The sequence below is a fragment of the Garra rufa genome, chromosome 3, assembly GCF_049309525.1.
Source record: "Garra rufa chromosome 3, GarRuf1.0, whole genome shotgun sequence".
NCBI classification, from domain to species: domain Eukaryota; kingdom Metazoa; phylum Chordata; class Actinopteri; order Cypriniformes; family Cyprinidae; genus Garra; species Garra rufa.
The window spans coordinates 53,215,150-53,237,616 of NC_133363.1; the positions used below are offsets into that span (position 1 = coordinate 53,215,150).

Consider the following 22,467-nt stretch of genomic DNA (forward strand, 5'->3'; position numbering starts at 1 on the left):
TAGTTTTATAAATAAGCTAGATAACTAATATTTGATTTGTCTGACAGTTAAAAACAATTGGAAGAATAAACAAAATTAAATATCTCACACAATTTTCAAAAACTGCCATATATATATATATATATATATATATATATATATATCACAATATAGTTATTTTTGCTTTAAATAAGGTCTTTATAATATCACAATTTTTGATACCATAGAGATTCCATAATTGTTTTTGCTAGTGTCAACATCACAAAAAAATACTAGCCTAAAATAAATAAATAAATAAAGCTCAAGCTCACTAAAGACAAGTAAGCAGTCGGCGATTAAATAAGAACAAGAAACTAATTACAAGCAATAGAACAAAAAAATAAAAACTACAGTAGAACTGCTATATAAGAAATGCTGCATACATTGTATAAAGTAATCAATTGTATAAAACGACTGCATATTCTTTATCTTTACTGTGTAAATATATATTCCTTCTTAGGGCGAGACGCTGCAGGTGAATAGGGTAAAAAAATTAACTAATAGTTATTGCTTACCCAATAACTTGATTGATTAGATTGATAATTGCAAACACTTTTTGTATTACAACTTTTCTAAAATGTTAGGTTTTAATATGCAAATGCGGCATTATTTAATGAAATATGCACTAATTTGCATACATTTCTAGTACAAAGATCTTAACACTGGATGAAGTCAGTTTCAAAATTCTTGTTTAATTTTTTTGACATATTAGTGTCAAATGTTTTTACAGAGGGAATTTTGGATATCTCATTTTGTCACTCCATAATTCAAAAAAATACTTAGAACAGGCAGAAAACGATATATTTTTTTACAATTTTAGGGGGAATAAAATCAAGCAAATTATGTATGAACAAATCCCTCTGTAAAAACCTTCAGAATATAGACAGGAATAAAAATGTAATGTTTGGTGCGTCTAAGTGCTACTGGAGTGGAGATTTATGGCTCAGTGTAGGAGTAAAAACTCATTTTGAGAAAATGGCCTTTAAATATATGTATTGCAATTGAAATCTATTGACACAAATAGATAAAGTGCTATAAAAGAAACACTTAAATGTATCTTTTGGATGTTATCTTTCCACTAGTCTGTGAAAAACCAAAAAGCCCAAAATCTCAGACTTGACAGTGTCTCCCCTTAAAGTCACAAAAGTGATTTAGTCAAGAGAAGTGTGAGATTTTTTCTTTCTTTTGTTGTTTGATTAACATAAATGACAGACAGAAAGAATATTAGACTGCTGTCACTTTAAGAGCTGCCTGTATCCAATATAATGTTACACATGTTTTCTTTCTCAGCTGTTTGACATAGGCTAGGCTACATTAATCCAGGTACATTTGAAAACGGAGTTTAAGTTTTAAAATGCTCTCCGTCCACACTAGCGTTTTCAAGCGTTTTCCAAAAGTTTCTCATCCACACTGAAACGCAGGAAAACGTTAAATACGCCTTACTGTGTATGCGTAAAAACTCACTGAGATTAAACAGACGGAACAGACACAATAAGTTAACACGCAATTCTTTTGGCAGGATCATTTTATTTACGGAAATATCTCATCATTCACTGACGTGTCCATGTCGCGCTCATTCATATTTGATCTAAAAAGCAGCTGTCGTCATGTTTTGCCGCAAACAGAGTCAGGACAGCAACTGTGAGTAAATGTTCTGTCATCATTTTAGTGTACAAGGTAAATCTCTTTAGCAGCAGTGTGACAGTGAATAGCACATAAAAGGCACAATTACCGGTATAAACATAGATATCTATTGGTACAATATGTGTCACATGACTAAATATGCATCAACGTTTTCAAAAGCCTCCGCACTACAACGCAGAAACAGTGTTTTCAAATTTATCCACTTTTCAAAAAGCTCAGTTTTCACTTACAAAAAATGCTGTCTAAGTGTGGACGGAAGGCCAAAACGGAGAGAAAAAAGATGTGTTTTCAAACGAAAACGTATTAGTGTGGACATGGCCATAAATTACTGTTTACGAAGATACTTTTAAAGATTTTGACACATAAGCAGGGCTCGACATTAAATTTTATAACAGAGCTTGACATTAAAGGTGCCATAGAATGAATTGATACAATATTTTAAACTGTTCTATCTACATAGAAGGTATATGGCAGAGGAAAGGGCAAAAATTCTTCAGAAACGGTTTTACAGGTCCATTTACAACCCTAGGATTTGTCCCTAGAATGAAATGGTCTGTTATTAACTTATTTGGAAGATTCATGAATAATAATGATGAGCTCTGCTGTGATTGGCTGTTTCACAGAGCGGCTCATTTCAGTAGCTCGCATATGGAGGAAAATATATATTTAATCACAGAGCCACAGCCGCTCTTAATATGCACGTCATTGAAACTGCTTTTTTGAATGCATCATTTTACTTTCACTTTTGAGATTTGTAATTGCACGTTGCAAGTTGCATTGTGCCCTATTTGAGGGTATAGGGGGCAATTTTGGATACAGCCAGGCACTTCATTCATTCCATCCACCTGAATGAATCGTTTGAAGGCATGACTCAATGACTCATTCATTAAAACAGTCTCTTGATGCCACCTATTGGCGGTTTACTTTTATATTTAAAAGTATCTTATCTTTGCATTTTTCCCAACATTTCATATTTTTATATTAAAAAAAACTGATACACTCCAAGCACATAATATTATTTATACTGTTGCAAATTTGCAACGTAAATGCTTTCATGCTACATTTTAGCTTCATTAAACATGTGTAAATGCATCTAAATGCCACCTCAGCTGCTGTAAGGGTGCCAAAAAGGTCTTATTAAATTAAGTGAAATTATAAATAAAATATAAGAATTTGAAATGAAAGATGACGCATGCATTTAATACAGTTAGGGGAAAATGCTTTTTGAATAGGCAAAAAACTAAACAAAACATGGAAATCAATTTAAATACATTTTAGTATGCAGTAACTTTAGTCATATAAAACATAATTTCCCAACAACAAAATTGGGGCCAGTAAAGTTGCTGAGTGGCTAGTAATTTTGGAAAAAAGTTAATGTCAAGCCCTGCATACAAGTCTGTGTATTTAACTGTTCAAGGCCTTGAAAACACGTGCAAACAATATGTTTTCTTGACCACATACCACAGTATCATCATGTCACTGTGTACTGGTTGAAAAATTTCTACCAGTGAACTTGTCTACCGACATTATAAGGAAAATGTAGTATAATGTATAAAATTGAACAAAAATAGAATTTATAGATTTACAGTACAATACTAGTAGCACAACTAGTACAATTATTCAACACAAAATGGAACTTAAACCCCAAACTGTGGCTATAAACTGGTAAAACTGTTGAAAATTTTCAACAGCCTACTGCTGCATTTAACTTACTTTAAGCCTGATTGATGTTATATATTTTTTGTTTTCAAACAATCGGTGATTAGTTTACTACAGTACTTTTTCCTCCAAAAAATAGAAAGTAAAGAATGTGTTAACAGTGTTTTCTGCAAAGTTCAACTTGCACTACTCACTACTGTAATTTGGGTTCAGAAATAATTTGCGTCATTTACATGTGCGGTCTGGCCTAAGATTGCAACATTAGGAGCACCCATGTTCTCTTTATTGTAGATTCAATGCAGTCACCAAACCAAACAAAAGGTCTGAGTTGCCAAGTACACTGTTTGTCAGTACAGTAAATTGCAGTGTAATACAATATGACCCGACTGGTTTGAATCAAAACAAAGGAACAAAGACAAGCTCTATTTATGCATGGTAAGGTCTTCATTCTAGCTGTGTGTGGAGATTATCCAGATCCAATTCAGATGCCTACCATTTACAGATCCAAAGTTATAACTCACCATATTGTCTAAACACCTGTTTGAATGAGAATGACCAAATGGTTAATAATGAAAGACAGATGTCTAAAGAATCCAATATTTCCACATTAACATAATCCAGTCATCTCTTTGATCTGTAAAGTTCCCACACATTCTGACTGCTGTAAATCTTCATAATTACTTCTACACTCATCACTGGTTCCATGAAGAGCCTTCAGAAACCTTTTCAATAGACAACATCTTCAGATTATTAAAATATTTTTCACACAAAGAAAGAAAAAGGGTCTTTTAAGAATTGTTTACTGAATGGTTCTTTGGGTAACACAAAATGTTAGATGTTTATGAGGTTGCTAAATTATTCTGGGTGGTTACTTACTGGCCAAAGTCAGAAGAGCCCATCCACTCAGTCTACTGCTGAATTTACACTGCAAAGGTCGTACAGAGACAATTCTGAAAAGGTATTTAGCTGTCTTTACACACACTGTTTAATGCTTCTCAGAGGTGGCATGAATCCGTTTACACAGCAACTATGACAGTACACTTTGATACCAGGGATTGAAGTGGATCAGGGAGCAGGCACAATTTAATCTGGCTTTTATGCTGCAGTACATCTTTACACAGAATTTTGAGCAGTCACAAAGCAACCTTAAAGGGATAGTTCAATAATTATGATAATTAACTAACGATAATTAGATGATGTTTTGCTGAGTGTGTTATTGTGTTGGTATCTTAAGGACTACCATGGACAGCTGACTCCTAATTTTCTCCAATAAGTTTAAATACATTTTTACCTTTTATGAGCATTTTAACTTTAAAAAAGCTATTTTTTTGTAAAAGTGTGCATTATCTTTTGAGACAAATTCTTACATTTAATCAGTGAATTAGAATAAGAAGACATTCTCAATGATAGTGTAAAAAAACACTCTTTTTACCTTGTCAAAATCAGCCTACTTTAGAGCGAGCTATTCTGTTGCATGTTCCTTTAAATGCTAATGAGCTCTGCTCGTCCCGCCCCTGTCTGCCATGGGATGATGAGCCGTAATGTTTACTTTAGCCACATTTAGCCGCATTTAGTGACAAAACTCACTAACAAGCGCATTATTAAGAAAGGCCATTTGCAAAGATGCATAAAAAGCTGCATCACGTATGATTCCCACGAACGCATATGTAGATTGCGATCGTCGCTTTCCTTTCAAAAACGAAAGTAACGTTAATCCTCTGCGTCTTCAGTGGCTCAGATGTCGGGAGTAAATGGCGGGAGTAAATGGCACTTTTACATGGACTATTTTATGATGTCCTTTAGGGGTGTAACGAAACACTTATCCCACGAGACAAGACATGAGACTGGGTTCACGAGAACGAGACAAGATTTTGAAACTTTTTTACAAAAATCCTCAATGATGAAATATATGGGGAATTTTTTTATTATAATTCAACTGAAAAACTAAATGCAAAAAAGGAGGTGCATTTTGATATCAACTTGTACTTTATGAAATTAAACTTCTATTTTAATGAATTATATGCAGTAATAAAGTAAACTAAAGTAAACTAAAGCTGCACGATTGTGGATAAACTGAAAAACACCATTTTTTATAAATTGGAGATCACAATTCTGAAAAAAGATAAGAAATCTAAACAAAATAACAATTTACTAGTGGTTCTGACAAAATGTTAATTGCTTAAGTCTTTAAAACTATGTCTAGATCTATACTTGAGCAGTTTATTTAATCTCAAGTCTCAATAAAATACTGACATTTTCACCGAATTTTTCTATCATGATACAGAGCTATCTTCACAACTACACAACTTATAGCCCACATACTATAACAGCCTAGATATTTTATGTAGCCTAATTTGCGCGCATTGGGGAGTCGCTCTCTAAACGCAGGGTATTAAAGTTGCTTTTGAATGCGTGTGCGCGTTTTACTTTTGGTTTTGTTTTTACTATATCGCGAAACTCTCGGCAGCGTAGAGCATGCATACAAAATACAAGAGATTACTTAACAAAACCATTTGGGTGGACACCAACGGGATTTTGAAAAGTGTGTCCCCAGTGGAAATTACGCCCCTGTGTGCGTGGAACTCTGCCGCCGAGTTCTCATCTGATGTGAATGAATGCCGCGTTGTACAGTATATTATGAAAGACGCGCCATGAATTGTATCTGACAGAATGTGCGCTGTAGCACGAAATACAATATATTTATTCAAAAGCAGATTGTAAAGATATTTAACAGACCTCTTAACGCCTGTGATGTATCGCCACATTTTTTTGAAGGCGTGCTGCCGTCATCTTCTTCTTCTTCTTCGTGTATTTTAACGGCAGTTGGCAACCAACATTAAGGTGCATTACCGCCTCACGCCATCCGGTTGAAGTATGTTATTTTTATTTACCCGCCACGGTGGCCGGTGGGTGAAGCGAGTTTACCCGCCACAACACAAAATCACCCGCATTTGGCTGGTGGTGGGTGCTAATTTCCATCCCTGGTCTCAATTAATAAAGACTTGTATCAATTTTGGAATCTTCTGAATTAATGATTCAATGCTAAATACTTATTTAAACGCACAGTTGTTGCCACCTCCTGGCGGAAGAGGATAAGCAGTTACAATACATACGAGTGTTAAAGATGCTTTCATTTTGATCGCTACTGTAGACAATAAGTGTTATACCCAAACTATAAACTTTTATCCCAGTATTTTTGTTATTTAAATTTGGTTTAAGACTGTTTGTGTTGCTCTTTCTGGATCAGCAGCAGCATGAAAGATTTAAATGTCATTAATACCTGTTTAATACCTTAATTAATACCCGTTTCATCATCAAACATGTTAGTGGAGCGTGAGTAACGAAGTGAAACAGTTTAGCCACCCCTGAATTGCTGTCATTCAGGAATAAGACTGCGTGGGTGTTTGAATAGAGCTTGCGATCCGATTAATCCTGCAGCTCTAATTAAACACTGCAAAATGTTTTGCAAGGATATCCTCTTATGGGATCTCGTCACACCCCTTTCTGGGCCTTGAATGTGTCAGTTTCGTTGCAGTCTATGCAGGGTCAGAAACCTCTCAGATTTAATCAAAAGGATCTTAATTTGTGTTCCGAAAAAGGTCTTACAGGTTTGGAACTACATGAGGGTGAGAAACTAATGACTTTTGGGAGAACTATTTCTTGAACTCAGCTGTATATACTTACATGATATTCTGGTCCTATGGCTTTAATCCTTCATTCAGTGTCATGGGATTTTTTTTAACCCTATGCAACACTAACAAATCCAGTTCGCAAACCTAAAAAGCTTAGATGTAACATAAATGTCTGCATTTCAACAGCAACTTGGTGGCCGTTTGTAAATTGCTGCATGAATATCCAACAGTAGTTCTCCAAGTACTAAATGCCTTGCTGCTATTATGGTCAAGAAGCACTCATAAAAGAAATTATGAGGGTTTGTTTTTTCGTTTTTGATTGCACCTATTAAAATCAAGCCAGCATGTACACAGAAATGCCGAAAATGCCAGTGGGCTGGTAATGTTGGCAACTAACAAGGCCACGATTATATGGCACAGTCTGTCTGCCATTTGAGAAAAGAGTGGGCGAGAATGGCAAGGATAGTAACATACAGTAAAAAAGACTTTAATTGGTCTCCATGAATTTAGAATACTGGCGTTTTAGAAACCAGAAGCTTGAGCACAATGAAAACGTGATTGTCCTCAAGCTTCTGGCTTCAGCAAAAAGCAAAAGCTGAAAGTGACCAGGGTCTTTACATGTTGGCTAAAGATCGGTCAGTTTCATTAACGCCAAGCCAGTTTCTTTTCAAGAGTTTCATAAAGGTCTGTCGGTTGTGCTCTGAGCCACATCTATCAGGCAGCGATGTGAGCAGGCCAACTGCACTCCTGTGCACATGAGGAATCAATTAGTGGTTTTGTTCATCTGGGTTTTTTTTATTTTTTATTTTTCGCTTTCTCTCTGCATATGAAAAATTGTAAATGAGCCTTGCAGGTGAGGAAGAATGTTTCACGCACATTTGACAGTTTTCCTAAACTAAAATTATTTAAATAAAACTATTGAAATGAAATACATATAAATATTAAGTGAAAAACTTGAAAACTTGAAAAGTTTGCTTTGGCAATTAAATAAAGCAAATAAGTTTAAATTAAATTACTTATTAAAACTAGATAAAAAAAAAAAGCTAAATAGCACTTAAATTGAAATTATATTTGATAATATAAAACAAAAACAAACAATGATAAAGTACATTTACTATAACTAAAATTTAAAATTTTTTTTTGAAGTACATGTATTACACACAGTTTTTTCCCTGTCAGTTTCTGATTAAGATAATAACCCTGACATTTGCACAATGCAAACCCTTCATATTTATTTAATAAATGTGACAGACATTCGTCTACATCCTGTATCTCAGCTGAAAATCTTCAGATAGGTGGAGCCTGAGACCAATGAAATGAGTCCTGTGAGACATGCAGGGCCAGAGAAGCAGTCTGTAAAACTTTATGAACAAAGAGGACTTATTTTGCTGGAAACACTGGGAACATTGAGCACATTTAGAGTCACGTTGATATGAGAGAAAGTGCAGAGCAATGCACAACATCAGATTTGTAAATTCAAGAAAGAGCAACCAATCTGGATTTGGCCTGCATGGTTACTTTGAACGTCAGAGCCAACCCATGTCCCAAATTACATTCCCTTACTCCCCTTTCGTTTCGTTAATGCAAACCATATGCAAAAATGTGTTTATCAAGCTATCAAGCCATTTCCAAACAACAAAAACTCTTGTTTGCACAAAAGAAAAATCGTATAAACATCACATATCATATTTCACAACCATTCGCTAAATATAGACATAATTTATGGTAATGCAAAAAAATGTTAAATTCCAGAAATAAATTGCGTTAAGCCAGGACATTTCCGTCCTAATTAAAGATAATTGTACTAAAGCCTCTTGAACAGAGGGAACATGTACTAGTATACTGCCTAAGGCATACTGTAATCTCACCTAAAATAGTATGAGAAACATGCTTAATGCAACACTTTTTAATGTGCAATTAATGTGTAATTCTGCATATAATTGGCAGTCATATTCCAAACTGAGCCAAAAAAGATTCTGGTTAATTGTGGCACAAATGAAGGCCAGGCGAAGTGCATAGCATTGTGGGATGCGAAACTGTTTTCCTGTCTGAAACAAGCAAAACAAATAATTCACACTCTGAAAAACAATGCAGAACAAAGTCAAAGAGTTCAGAGTAACTGTGATCCCAATAGCGCTTGCAGAATCTGCAAGCCCAAATAAAATAAAGATGTTAAAATAAACAAACGCTAAAAATAAATCAAACACTGATTTATTCGACCGTGGTTTACAAAACCATATGCTCCATGCAAAACAGTTTAGCTGAATCTGTTAAGAATTTGGCTTGCAACACCAATCACTGATTATGCAAAACAATTTCAACAAACCTTGGGATAAATCTGACCTTAGTGTAATATTAGTATGTTTGTTTTCACTTTGAGCCATGATATAAGAAATGAAACTATCATAAGGCTTGTGTGGCATTTCTCCACTTCAGTTCGCCCACCTCTCGCTGCTCTCTTTCCTGTCAGCGTTGCGTCGCACACCGCTCATGGCTACGGCGGAACTTCCTGTACGGCACTGTCCGCCCCTGCATCTTCATTCTTACTCACAAACACAAATTCTCACCTCCCACAATGAGTCGAAAAGTGAGACAAAACTTCATACAACATCCTTCAAAGTTTATTTGAAGAAGAAAGAAATATTAACTAGCTGGGAGGCTTTCTTGCGTTCTCCAAACGATTTCGTCAGTTACGTTTATTTGATTCTACAGGATAAACAGAGACAAATTAGACAGAGTCGAACCAAATTTTCCATAACTAATTCAGATCTGTTACTGTTATAAAGTCAAGTGAGTTATGAAAGAAACATTGTTATGACTCTCAAAACATGGCAGAAACTTAAGCACTAAACATTCATAAAGACGAGAAATTCAGTATGAATAAGTCACGCATTTGACATCATCCAAACTAGAGATTTTTAAAAAAAGGTCATACAGGATTTAGGGTTAAAGTGCCCCTATTATGCCTTTTCAAATATGATATTTCATGTAGTGTGTCATGTAGCTGTATGTGAACATAAACTATCTGCAAAGTTGTGACGCCGACAGTGCACTATAAATGAAGTTTTTGTCTAACAAAAAAAAGAGTCGGGTCACATTCGCCTAAACGAGTCGTCAGCAATTCGAATCTTTTTTCTGTAACGGCCACACGTCACGAGCTACACATTTGCGTAATGTCCGCCCACGTTCAATTTCGCAAACAACTTGCCCGCCCACAAACAGTAGGCCTACCATTTTCACGTGGATTAACGTTACATCATGTCAAGAAGACGCCCTGCGCTGTGAGAGTGAATTTGTTTTATATGCCCTTCCGAAAGATGAAACTACCAAGAATGAGTGGTTAACATTAATTTTTTCAACACCTCAGCAGTCCAATGCCAATCTTGCGTTGTGTTCGCGTCATTTTACTGATGACTGTTTTTCCAATCTTGGGGAGTAACGTTACAACGCGAGATTCACCAAACACTTGGTTTTAAAAAATGGATCAGTGCCCAGTTTATTTGGACCGGCTTGCTCCTCTGAACTTCTACCTGTAAGTATGATTAATAATTGATGATTGTATTTTCTAGCGATCGTTCAAAATACGTCTTTGTGTACGTTGGTGTGTAACAACCCCGCACATGTCTTGGTAAGCGGCTAACTTGCGTTTCTGTAGTTCTGTTGTTCAGCTGTGAGTGCAATGTAGTATAAAAATTGTGATTGATGCAGCTTGACTGTCTGTCTGCCTTATTAGTTTAAGTAATGATAATGATAAACGATGGCTTAACGCAGTGTTATGGGTTGTACGTTACAGTGTTGAAGTTCACAACGTAGAGGTGTGCCCGGTTCGCTTACAAAAGCAAATTGCAAGCACTTTCCACAGTTATAATATGACACCCACTGAGAAACGTCCTGCTCCAGTTGTGCTTGCAAAACAGTTTCTTGTCGATGTGCCACTTCAACCGTTTCATCGTCAGACTCCGGCTCGAATTGATAGGGTAAAATCGAGGCTATCTTTTCTATGCATTAACAGGTCTCCGCAGCTGTCATTCAGTTATGCCAATGGGCGTTTCGTTTTGCGCTGAAGCGGTAGACCAATCCAAAAGGACTGCACCATCTGACCAATCACAGCGGTGAGGGCTCACTGAAAGGAGGGGTTTAGAGAGACTGATTCTTCGAACTGCTTCACACGAGTCGTTTACGAATCATTTAGAAACGGGGTAAAATTAAATCTAATTTTTGAGAAAACTGAAGTGTTTTTTGAACTTGCATACATGTAAACCTGTTTTAAGAGACTATTACAACAATATTAACTACCTTTAACATGGCATAATAGGGGCACTTTAAGGCGAGACACTGCAGGTAAATAGGGTAAAAAAATTAACTAATAGTTATCGCCGTACTTACCCAGTGGATTGATTACACTGATAATTGCAAACATTTTTTGTATTACAAGTTTTCTAAAATGTTAGATATGAATATGCAAATGAGCATTATTTAATGAAATATGCGCTAATTTGCATACATTTCTAGCACAAAAATCTAAACACTGGATGAAGTCAGTTTCACAATTCTGACATATTAGAGTCAAATGTTTTTACAGATGGAATTTTGGGTTGTGCAATTAATCGAAATTCAGTTTCGATTTCGATTTCTGCTCAGTGTGCGCTTTCGCTCGCCCTAATTTCACATGCAAATCAGCAAAATCATGTAAAGTGACTTTCATAAAATGGGACGTGCTTGATTTATTAATGTTTCTTTGATGTTGTGTTTTTAAAGGTCCCATATTGTCAAAATCGAAATTTCCTGGCTTTTTTCATGATAACTGAGGTCTAGGGGCTATGTAACTACCATATGAGTTTCAAAACAGTCAATCCACAGTAAACTGCACACAGCCTGCTTAAAGTAGCTGTTCATTTTCACGAGCCGCTGTGACTTCCGTAACGATGTGACGTCCGATCTACTAGGGCTGTAGCGATACACTAATCTCACAATACGATACGATACACGATATTCAGCTCACGATACGATATATATCACGATATTTTGCCAACGATATGATTCGATACGATTCGATATAATTCGATACTATTCTATATAATTCGATAAACTTACATCATTTTCTGATAGATTTAAAAGAGACAGAGTGATTTTGGTGACATCTTGTAAGTGTTTCATTTACTTGGATTGAATTAATTGAAATAAACTCAAAAAACATCAGACAGCTTGCAAAATAAATGCTGGACAAAATTAATCAAAGATGTGTTGAGAAAATTAGTTCCATTTATTGAAACAGTGCAAACTGTAGCTTACAAGCCTTTGAAAAGTAAATAAAATGCAACATTGCAATTTGCAATTAAAGGGATAGTTCACCCAAAAATGAAAATTTGATGTTTATATGCTTACCCCCAGGGCATCCAAGATGTAGGTGACTTCGTTTCCTCAGCAGAACACAAACAAAGATTTTTAACAAAAACCAGTGCAGTCTGCCAGTCAAATAATACTGGTGGATGGGCACCAAACCTTTAAAAGTAAGCAAAAACATGCACAGACAAATCCAAATTACACCCTGCGGCTCGTGACGATACATTGATGTCCTAAGACACGAAACGATCGTTTTTTGTGAGAAACTGAACAGTATTTATATCATTTTTTACCTTTAATACACAGCCACGTCCATCTGTCCTGAGCACGAGCTTTGAATGCGGCTCGTCACATGTGAACGCGCTCTGACGTAGTATACGCAAACGCAGTAAGGGGAAATCGGTTAAAAGTCCCGCATGAGTTTGCGCAAGCAGATGTAATCTTTTAGCTTTAAATTGGTTTGAACAATCAGGATAAGCGCAAGTAATTACCATTTTGAATAGCGGCTATACCCACAGTCTGTGTGCACTGTGTAAACAACGAGTGTTGTATACACGCGACAGATCGCTTCCGGTGTTTGCGTATTCCACTTCAGAGCGCGTTCACATGTGATGATCCGAAAGCTAACCTCCTGCTCAGGACAGATGGACGTGGCTGTGTGTCAAAGGTAAAAAAATGATACAAATACTGTTCAGTTTCTCACAAAAACCGATCGTTTCGTGTCTTAGGACATCAGTGTATCGTCACGAGCCGCATGGTGTAATTTGGATTTGTCTGCGTGTGTTTCTCTTTCCTCTAAAGATTTGGTAACCATTGACTGCCATTATTTGACTTCACCGGTTTTTGTTAAAAATCTTCGTTTGTGTTCTGCTGAGAAAACAAAGTCACCTACATCTTGGATGCCCTGGGGGTAAGCAAATAAACATCAAATTATATATAAAGGGATCCCTTTAAGCAGGCGGGTGCTAAATTTATATTCGCCGCCATTCTCTGAATATCCTCGCTCTGACTTGGTAAACAGGAAGAGGTAGACATCTGCGTCTGTGTAAAGTTAGTACGGGTAACTTGCTCTACAGCAACACTAGCGGCTGGCTGACCAAATCGCTCTTCCTGCAACGCGAACAGGGGTAAACAACACGGGGGATTAGAATGGGACGTATGTATCGATACTCGCGGCTAAAAAATCGATACTTTCTTTGGAAAAAAAATATCGATTTATATCGCAGAATCGATAAAATCCTCCAGCCCTACGATCTACTCAGTCACCGCCTTCAGTCACCACCCCGAACACCAACCACCCTCCTTTTGTCAAACCCAGACAACATCGCATCCATAACATTGCTAAGCAACAACAACACGAAAACAAGTCAAGAAAACCCTGTTCAGTCGATAGATGTCGAAACTACATCATTGAACAGGCTTCAGAACAACGTGAAAATAAGAGACCAGTGGCACGTCAACTTCAGCCTCTTTCACACAGCGATTCCAGTAAAAACACGGATAATGTGTCCCATGATTTGTTCTGGAGTTGTTTGATTTGGTTCATTCACGGCTGTTTTCCGGAGTCTGTGCGTGCTTTACACACAACCCATAAAGACATGTGACGTTTGGATGTGAGATGTAATGCGACGCGTACGTTTCACTAAACTGAAACCAGAGGTGTCAAGTAACGAAGTACAAATACTTCGTTACCTTACTTAAGTAGAAATTTTGGGTATCTATACTTTACTGGAGTAATTATTTTTCAGACGACTTTTTACTTCTACTCCTTACATTTTCACGCAATTATCTGTACTTTCTACTCCTTACATTTTAAAAATAGACTCGTTACTCCTATTTCTTTTCGGCTAGTTTTCATTCATGTCATCGTTCAAAAAAACCCTATCCAGATAAATCGCGCCATCCACACAGAGTGAATTTGGTTGTGGTTGGATGAGAAGTATAAACATATACCATTCCGACACCCTATTGGTTTTGTACGCGATCCATCACACCTGCACGTGACATGACACAAATCACGTCACACTCCTGGCCATCTGGGAGAACCGGGACATACCCGGAGGGCCGGTGGAGTAGTGGGCCGATCGCCGAAGAGAGGCAGATCTCCCGCATATTATGCGCTATTTTAAATGACATTTGAATCTGCAAAAAGCCCAAAAGTGTGAAGTGGCGGAATCAGTCACCTGCACAGCGCGATGCAAAGTGATAAATGGCGCAAGTTTAAGTTGCTTGACGCATTCAGATTTAACACAGAATTGTGTTAGGCAGTTGTGTGATATGAGAACATTAAAGGTTCTGTATCTGCTGGGCTGCTGAAAACAGCTGCATGAGGAGGTAAAGTGATAAACGTCAATACATAATTACTGTCATTTTTTTATTAAAAATTTCATAGTTTATTATTATGAATTATTAAAAAAACATAACCATTGTAATTTTATTCTTGTGACGACAGTTGTTGTAATTCATTTACAGTATAATGTTAATTCAGTAAAATGTTAATTCAGTAAGAGCCTGATTAAAGATAAATATCAGTGCCTGAGGTGTTTACTACACATATTAAAGTTCTTAAAGGGACAGTTCACCCAAAAATAAAAATTGTCATTATTTAGTCAACATCATGTAATTTCAATCCTGTATGAACTTCTTTCTTCTGTGGAACATAAAGGAAGATACTTTGAGAAATTCAAAAATTGTGTCTATAGAGTAGAAATCAAGGGTAAACAAATATGTTTGTTTACATTCTACAAAATATCTTTTGTGTTCTACAAAAGTAAATAATTTTTACAGAATTTATTAGCAATAAAAGTCCCGCATTCTAGCTCAAAATCAATGCTTTACTGCATGCATTTCTATGTGACAAAAATGCATTATTAATTTTATAAATTATTAATAAAAGTTGCATTTGAATTCAGTATCTAATATTATTTGATTCTGTCCTGTTTTATTCATTAATTTATTTACTTTAATTAAAGGCCCTATAATCCAAAGCCCTAAAACTCACGGGGGAACTTGTGGGCTGGATGGGCTGAATTTGTCCATGGCCAAATTTTAACCCCAGTCCAGCCCTGCACTCCAGCAAGGATATAGCCAGTGTTCGGGTCAATACTCAAAAAAGATTATTTCTTACAAGTTATTATTTCTCTACTACTTGCTTATTTATTAAACGGGTGCTTTCTCTTCATCCTCTGCAAATGAAGCTATAGTAGGTAGTTTGAATAAATAAACGTTTGCGATTGACAACGCGATTGACAATGTTGCGATAACAATACTTATAGGCAGCAACTAATCATCATATCTTCCGCTCCAAGAAACACATGTTAATGCTCAGTAGTACACATTTATGGTTCTTTAATGCATTTGCATTGTAATAAAATGGGTTTATTTTCAATGGGCAAATATGCAGCTAAAACAGGTAGCCTAGTGCATTCCAAATTTTTCAACATTAACATTTTAATATAACATAGTCACTAAGGCCTTTAGAAATGTTTTTTGGGGAGGTGGGGTAGTGCACAATATGCCCCTGTGGCGCGGCCTAAGCTTTTGTCCTTAATGGGATTTTTTTCCTTACATTACTTTTACTTTTTTACTTTAAGTAGTTTTGAAACCAGTACTTTTATACTTTTACTTGAGTAAAAAGCTTGAGTTGATACTTCAACTTCTACAAAAGTCTTTTTAAATCTTAGTATCTATACTTCTACTTGAGTAATGAATGTGAATACTTTTGACACCACTGACTGAAACTAACCTGAACAAACTGTGCTTCAGCGCTGATAGTGAGGAGCTGGCTCTGCCCGATCGCCGCTTCATTCCACTTTGCACGTATTTTTTCGCTGTGAAGAGTCGCATGATAACGTGCATCATCACTACAACACTGCATTTATGGTTCTGGCTTTTTTTCACACAGCGCTCGTTCCCGTAATTTTCCAGAATCAGCGCGCATTGTGAAAGGGGCTTTACTAAAGCAACAGTTATGTAGCTTACTGCATTCTGTGTTTGAAAAAGAAAAAACATTAATGATCATTCTGAAATATCCTGTTGAGTATCAGCAGGCTAGGCTCTCTCTATGGCTCTGGACTCAGCTAAACCATACATGACCGTAGTTAACTGTGGTTGGCCTGGCTGTGCGTCACTCAGAAAACAACAGGCCAATCAGAAGAGAGGCTCATGAATATTAATTAGATGGGCCAAAATCGGCCTGTTTTTGACAGAGCTCCTAAAAAAGGAGCTGTAAAAATGTATTGAGATGGATTTTGGCACTTATACCGCAAATATATATTCTTAAGGACATCAACAACTAAAATAAACCTCCAGAAATGTGTACAATATGGGACCTTTAAAAGCGATAAAGAGAACTTGCACTATTCTGTGTACGTGCTCAGAGACGGAGCAGAACATGAACATGTAAAGTTATATTTTAACTCAAGGTGCATGCCTAAATGGTCAAATACACAACAAAATATTTCAAAATCAGGCGCTTGGTGATTATTCATGTAAACCCTTGTCAGTTATGTCTTAAATGATTATAAACAGTTGAGAATGAAAATACGCGTGTAACAGTATATTGGATCCGTGTGGCTCTTAAAGCGGCAACAAATGATATTCCTTCTGCCGTCTCTGCGCTTAATATTAATAAAACGTAAAAATCCAAAGAGAAACATCACTCACTGCTCTTGAATGAACGTCTTTTGTAGTTTTAATAAGAAACGAAGCATGTTTAATTCTTACAGTGAAGATGCTGTTTTATTTTACATTCAAATAATTACATTTAATTTCTGTAGTAGGCTGTTAGAGTGTATTCAGTTTCCAAAAAAGCACTTTTTTATTGTATATTTTTCTGTTGTATTCCTATCTTTAAATTAATCAGTAAAATAAAGTTTTGGACCGAGTCATAATCCTGTTAAATAATCGTGATTACAATATTGACTAAAATAATCATGATTATGATTTTTGCCATAATTGAGCAGCCCTAGTATCTCATTTGTCGCTCCATAAGTCAGAAAATACTGACAGAAAACAATACATTTCCGCAATTTTGGGGGAATAAAATGTTGTATATAATAAAGCAAATTATATATGAACAAATCCCTTTGTAAAAGCCTTCAGGATATAGACAGGAATAAAAATCTCAAGTTTGGTGTGTGTAAGTGCTACTGAAGTGGAGATTTATGGCACACTACACATTAAGTGTAGGAGAAAATGGCCTTTAAAAATATGTATTGTAATTGAAATCTATTGACACAAATAGATAAAGTGCTATAAAAGAAACACTTAATAGTGTCTTTTGGATGTTTTCTTTCTACTAGTCTGAAAAAACACTTTATGAAAAACCAAAAAGCCCAAAATCTCAAACTTGAGAGGTCCATGAAAAAACAGCATTTTTGCCTGCAGTGTCTCCCCTTAAATGAAACGAAGACTACTGAAGTGCATTTACAAGAAAACATCATTGCAGTTTTTCTACTTCAAAGTTTACCTTGCAATTTCTTTGTCAAATTTACTGGCAATTTCAGAGTGGAATTTGTTCTACAGCGTTTTTTTTAGTATATGTAGGAGTTTCAAAATGCTATCAAGGTCATAGAAATGTCATTATGACAATTCTCATGAATTGGAAGTCTATGCAAAACTGTTTACATTCATATATCAAGGTTTCAGAAAGCACAACGAAGTTATATTTAAAACAGATTGCTGTGTAAATCTACACTAATTCTTTAATAATCTGATTCAAGTTCCTTTCTTGCATCTCATCTAAACTTTAAGCAGAAACCGCTTCCACAGTAAACACACTTTTAAGGCACATTTTTCTGACATGTGGAAAACCAAACACTTTGACACCATGTCAACTTGCCAATCATTGCAACTGCACCAATTATCTGATATATTTGGCAGTCATCTCTTCTGACGTGTTGCAGACTCTGAGGCACTTGAGACAGACAGAGAGCCCATCTCAGAAAGACAAGCTGGGAGAAATTAAGCATCTGTGGTAAAAGCATGATGCCAGAGGGTTTCCTGCATGACATTTACAGCCTTCCACTGGCCCAGCATGTTACCAGACAGTAAACAAAACAAAAGCACACGCGGTGTCACCGCTACAGACACCCATTCAATGCTGAAAACTTACACTGCAAGCAATGTTACAAATTACAACACTTCTATTATAACCAACAAAGCTGTCTAGACACCAAACACACTATGGCAAGCGGTATAAACATTTACTCATTAAAAATAACCAGTACCTATTTTATGAAACTAATAATGGTTTAAATACTAGTAAGTAATTCAGTGGTGACTTGTTTTCAGTCTAATAGTTACTTTTAGTATTTATTCCAGTTTTCTAGTGATTAGATATTGATTCCATTTTAGTAAAGTAAAGCACTTAATTAAACTATAATAAAGTAGTCATCCTGACTAAATAAGTGCTAGTAAAACGGGAATATGTACAACAACAACTAGCCAAATATATACTAACCACTACTGAGCAAATAATTAGTATTTAAAAAGTACCGAAGAGTTGCTAAAGAGTTGGATTTTTTAATTACTTACTATCTAACCTTTATTTTTATTTACTTATTTAAGATACTAGTCAGTACAGGGTTCGCACAGATATTCTAAAATAAAATTCCAGGACTTTCAAGGACTTTTCAAGCACTACTCTTTTGATTTTCAGAACTTCAATCAGAGAGCTCACTTACAGTTGTTTTCTACTGTTTAAGAAAAAAAATAAGAAAAACAGATTTGCGGAACCGCTCAGAATTCCCGATCTGAATCAAATGATTCATGATCCGAGCTCCTGGTTTCTGATCTAAAGCAAAATATTCGCAGACCCGCTCCGAAGTTCCGATCTGAATTAAATGATTTGCGATCCATACTCCTAAATCTCATTCTGAATAATGATTCACAAATCATTTCACGTCAGGACTCGGAGCACAGATCACGAATCATTCAGTTCGTGGAATGATTCAAGAACTTGCTCCGAAGTCTCGATCTAAATCAAATGATTTGTGATACATGACTTGAGGCTCTGATCTAAATCAATTCATTTGCAATACGTAAAGTTCCAATCTAAATCAAATGATTCGTGATACACGATTTGAAAGCCTGATCTGAATCAAATGATTTGCGATCCACATTTCGAAGCCTCGATCTCGAGAAATGGTTCGTGGAATGATTCAAGAACTTGCTCCGAAGTCTCGATCTGAATAATGATTTGCGAATCATTTCATATCAGGACTTGGAGCGTGGATTGCGAATCATTCAGTTTGTGGAATGATTCAAGAACCCGCTCCGAAGTAAATCAAATGACTCGTAATATGTAACTTGAGGTTCTGATCTAAATCAATTCATTTGCAATACGCAAAGTTCCAATCTAAGTCAAATGATTTGTGAACCCGCTCCAAAGTCCAGATCTAAATCAAATGATTCGTGATACACGATTTGAAAGCCTGATCTGAATCAAATGATTCGCGATCCACGCTCTGAAGTCTCGACCTCGAGAAATGGTTCGTGGAATGATTCAAGAACTTGCTCTGAAGTCTCGATCTGAATCAAATGATTTGTGATACATGACTTGAGGCTCTGATCTAAATCAATTCATTTGCAATACGTAAAGTTCCAATCTAAGTCAAATGATTTGGGAACCCGAGCTCCTGGGTTCTAATCTAAAGCAAAATATTCTCAGACACGCTCCGAAGTTCCGATCTGAATCAAATGATTTGCAATCCACGCTCCGGAATCTGGATCTGAATAATGATTTGCGAATCATTTCACATCAGGACTCGGAGCGTGGATTGCGAATCATTCAGTTTGTGGAATGATTCAAGAACCCGCTCCGAAGTAAATCAAATTATTCGCAATATGCAATTTGAGATTCTAATCTAAATCAATTCATTTGCAATACGTAAAGTTCCAATCTAAGTCAAATGATTTGTGAACCCGAGCTCCTGGGTTCTAATCTAAAGCAAAATATTCGCAGACACGCTCTGAAGTTCCGATCTGAATCAAATGATTTGCAATCCACGCTCCGAAGTCTCGATCTAAATAATGATTTGTGAATCATTTCACATCAGGACTCGAAGTGCAGATCGCAAACCATTCAGTTCGTGGAATGATTCAAGGACCCACTCTGAAGTAAATCAAATGATTTGTGATATGAAACTTGAGGTTCTGATCTAAATCAATTCATTTGCAATACGCAAAGTTTCAATCTAAGTCAAATGATTTGTGAACCCGCTCCAAAGTCCAGATCTAAATCAAATGATTCGTGATACACGATTTGAAAGCCTGATCTGAATCAAATGATTCGCGATCCATGCTCTGAAGTCTCGACCTCGAGAAATGGTTCGTGGGATGAACCATTTCTCGACTCGTAATATGTAACTTGAGGTTCTGATCTAAATCAATTCATTTGCAATATGCAATGTTCCAATCTAAGTCAAATGACTTGTGAACCCACTCCGAACGTGATCCGATTGGAGCACTTCGAAACAGTGAATCATGTTGGATGCAATGGTTTTCAAATCAATACGAGCTCTTTTAATTCGAAATGGTTTTGCTAGTGAATCGCTTGAAATGAAAAGTCAAAAGTTTGAATCAATCGGAGCGGTTCCAGCTTAAATGACTCACTTAATTGATTTGGTTCATCTGTTCCGCTTTTTGCGTCTTCAGCCATGTTTACACGACTCTGTCAGTACTGCTATTGGTTTAGCTTGATAGTGTTATGACAATAACTAAAATAAGCAAGAAAAATGTATGATGTTATTATAATTGCATGAAAAGATGTTTATTAAAGAAGTTAATAAACTTATTTCATAGATACATTTTTATTCAATAATTGAAGCACTTTTCAACTACCTCTATATTGCTATTTTCAAGGGTCCTTAAATTTAAAAAGTCTAATTCAAGTACGTCAAGTGCTTTAAGCACCTTCTACAAACCCTGGTATTAACAAATAACTGTTAAAACAGCTTGCCATAGGATGTCAGAAACGTTCAAAGTAGGGGAAAAGACAGTATGAGTTAACTATGAAGACCAACAGAGGAAGTGAGACTTGGATTGCTTGGATAATTTTTGTTGTTGTTGTTGTAGTAGTTGTTTGTTTTTGTTTTTGAACAAAAATGATGCAGTGAACTCTGGCTGTTGTTGTTGTGGGTATGTCATTGACGTCTGAATGACACTGAAACTTAAACATGATAACGAAATGTACAGAACAATAGCTTAGGGCTAACTGAGGACTCACATAAAAAAACTACTTCCAAATCATTTTAAGCATGTTCAAATAGTTTCCTACAAAAAAAAAAAACACAGTTACTTTAAAAACATAATCAATTGATAAGAAGGTATTAGAACATTACTTTAATTTTAATGTTAATTTTCTGTAGTGTCAGTGTTTTCTCTGGTCAGGCCTGTTGTTTGGTTTTAGAGGGGTTTTGTGCATTTTTCAGCTATCTACACTTCTCAGCTAACAACCAGTTTGCCTGAACAGGCTAGGAGACCAACTTAGTCTTGTTTAAAAAGCGGTTTTACCATCAGATAATACCAATTTACTAGTTGAAACACATCATGTAGTAACTATATGTTGTCAGAAACTTGGTTAGTATAGTGTCAGTAACTGTCTGTTACACCCTGAAGTTGCCACATACTTTAAAATATTCAGTTAAATACGTTTTAAAACTTTTGACAGTAAACCAAAAGCAAAAGCCAACCGTATTTCTCAACTCACCAAGACTATTCGTGGATCCATCCATGTCTGAATCAAATACTCCTCACAGATCTCTCAAATATTGGATTATAATATTGGAGTATATCCCATTGGCAGAAACACGATGCATATCTCCGTATATGCTGTCAACTGCATTGCCAAGAGCTGGCGGGACACTAGCACACCAGCACACCAGCACACGCGTGGAGGTGCCACTGAGGATTGCAGAAGTTGTAGTAACTGTAAAATCACGAATCCAGGAAATGAGCAGAGAGTGTATCTAACGCATGAGGCAAGTGCAAGATCTCACGGGCTGGATTTACTCCAGGAACCGCGTCCATGTAAAAGTTGGTTGAGAGCGTGAGATTTCTAATTTGCCCTTCTAACTGCACGAAGCGATACTGAAATAAGTCTCGCTACTTCGTTTCCCTCTATAGTTCCCCCTCCCAGACCCCGATTAAACATAAAGTAAAAACAGAA

General features: G+C 36.3%; 1 protein-coding gene across 2 annotated transcripts in view; it reads right to left on the reverse strand.

The window, feature by feature from the left end:
• eml3 (EMAP like 3) overlaps positions 1 to 22,390 on the reverse strand; it is a 64,450-nt gene extending 42,060 nt beyond the window's left edge. Inside the window, exon 1 of one of the 2 annotated variants that reach the window (XM_073836376.1) lies at positions 22,009 to 22,390. In XM_073836376.1, the coding sequence (XP_073692477.1) occupies positions 22,009 to 22,033 (25 nt within the window). In that variant the 5' untranslated portion in view covers positions 22,034 to 22,390. The remainder of the gene's footprint in view (positions 1 to 22,008) is intronic. The other variant, XM_073836377.1, reaches the window with a different exon arrangement.
• Positions 22,391 to 22,467: the final 77 nt, after the last annotated feature.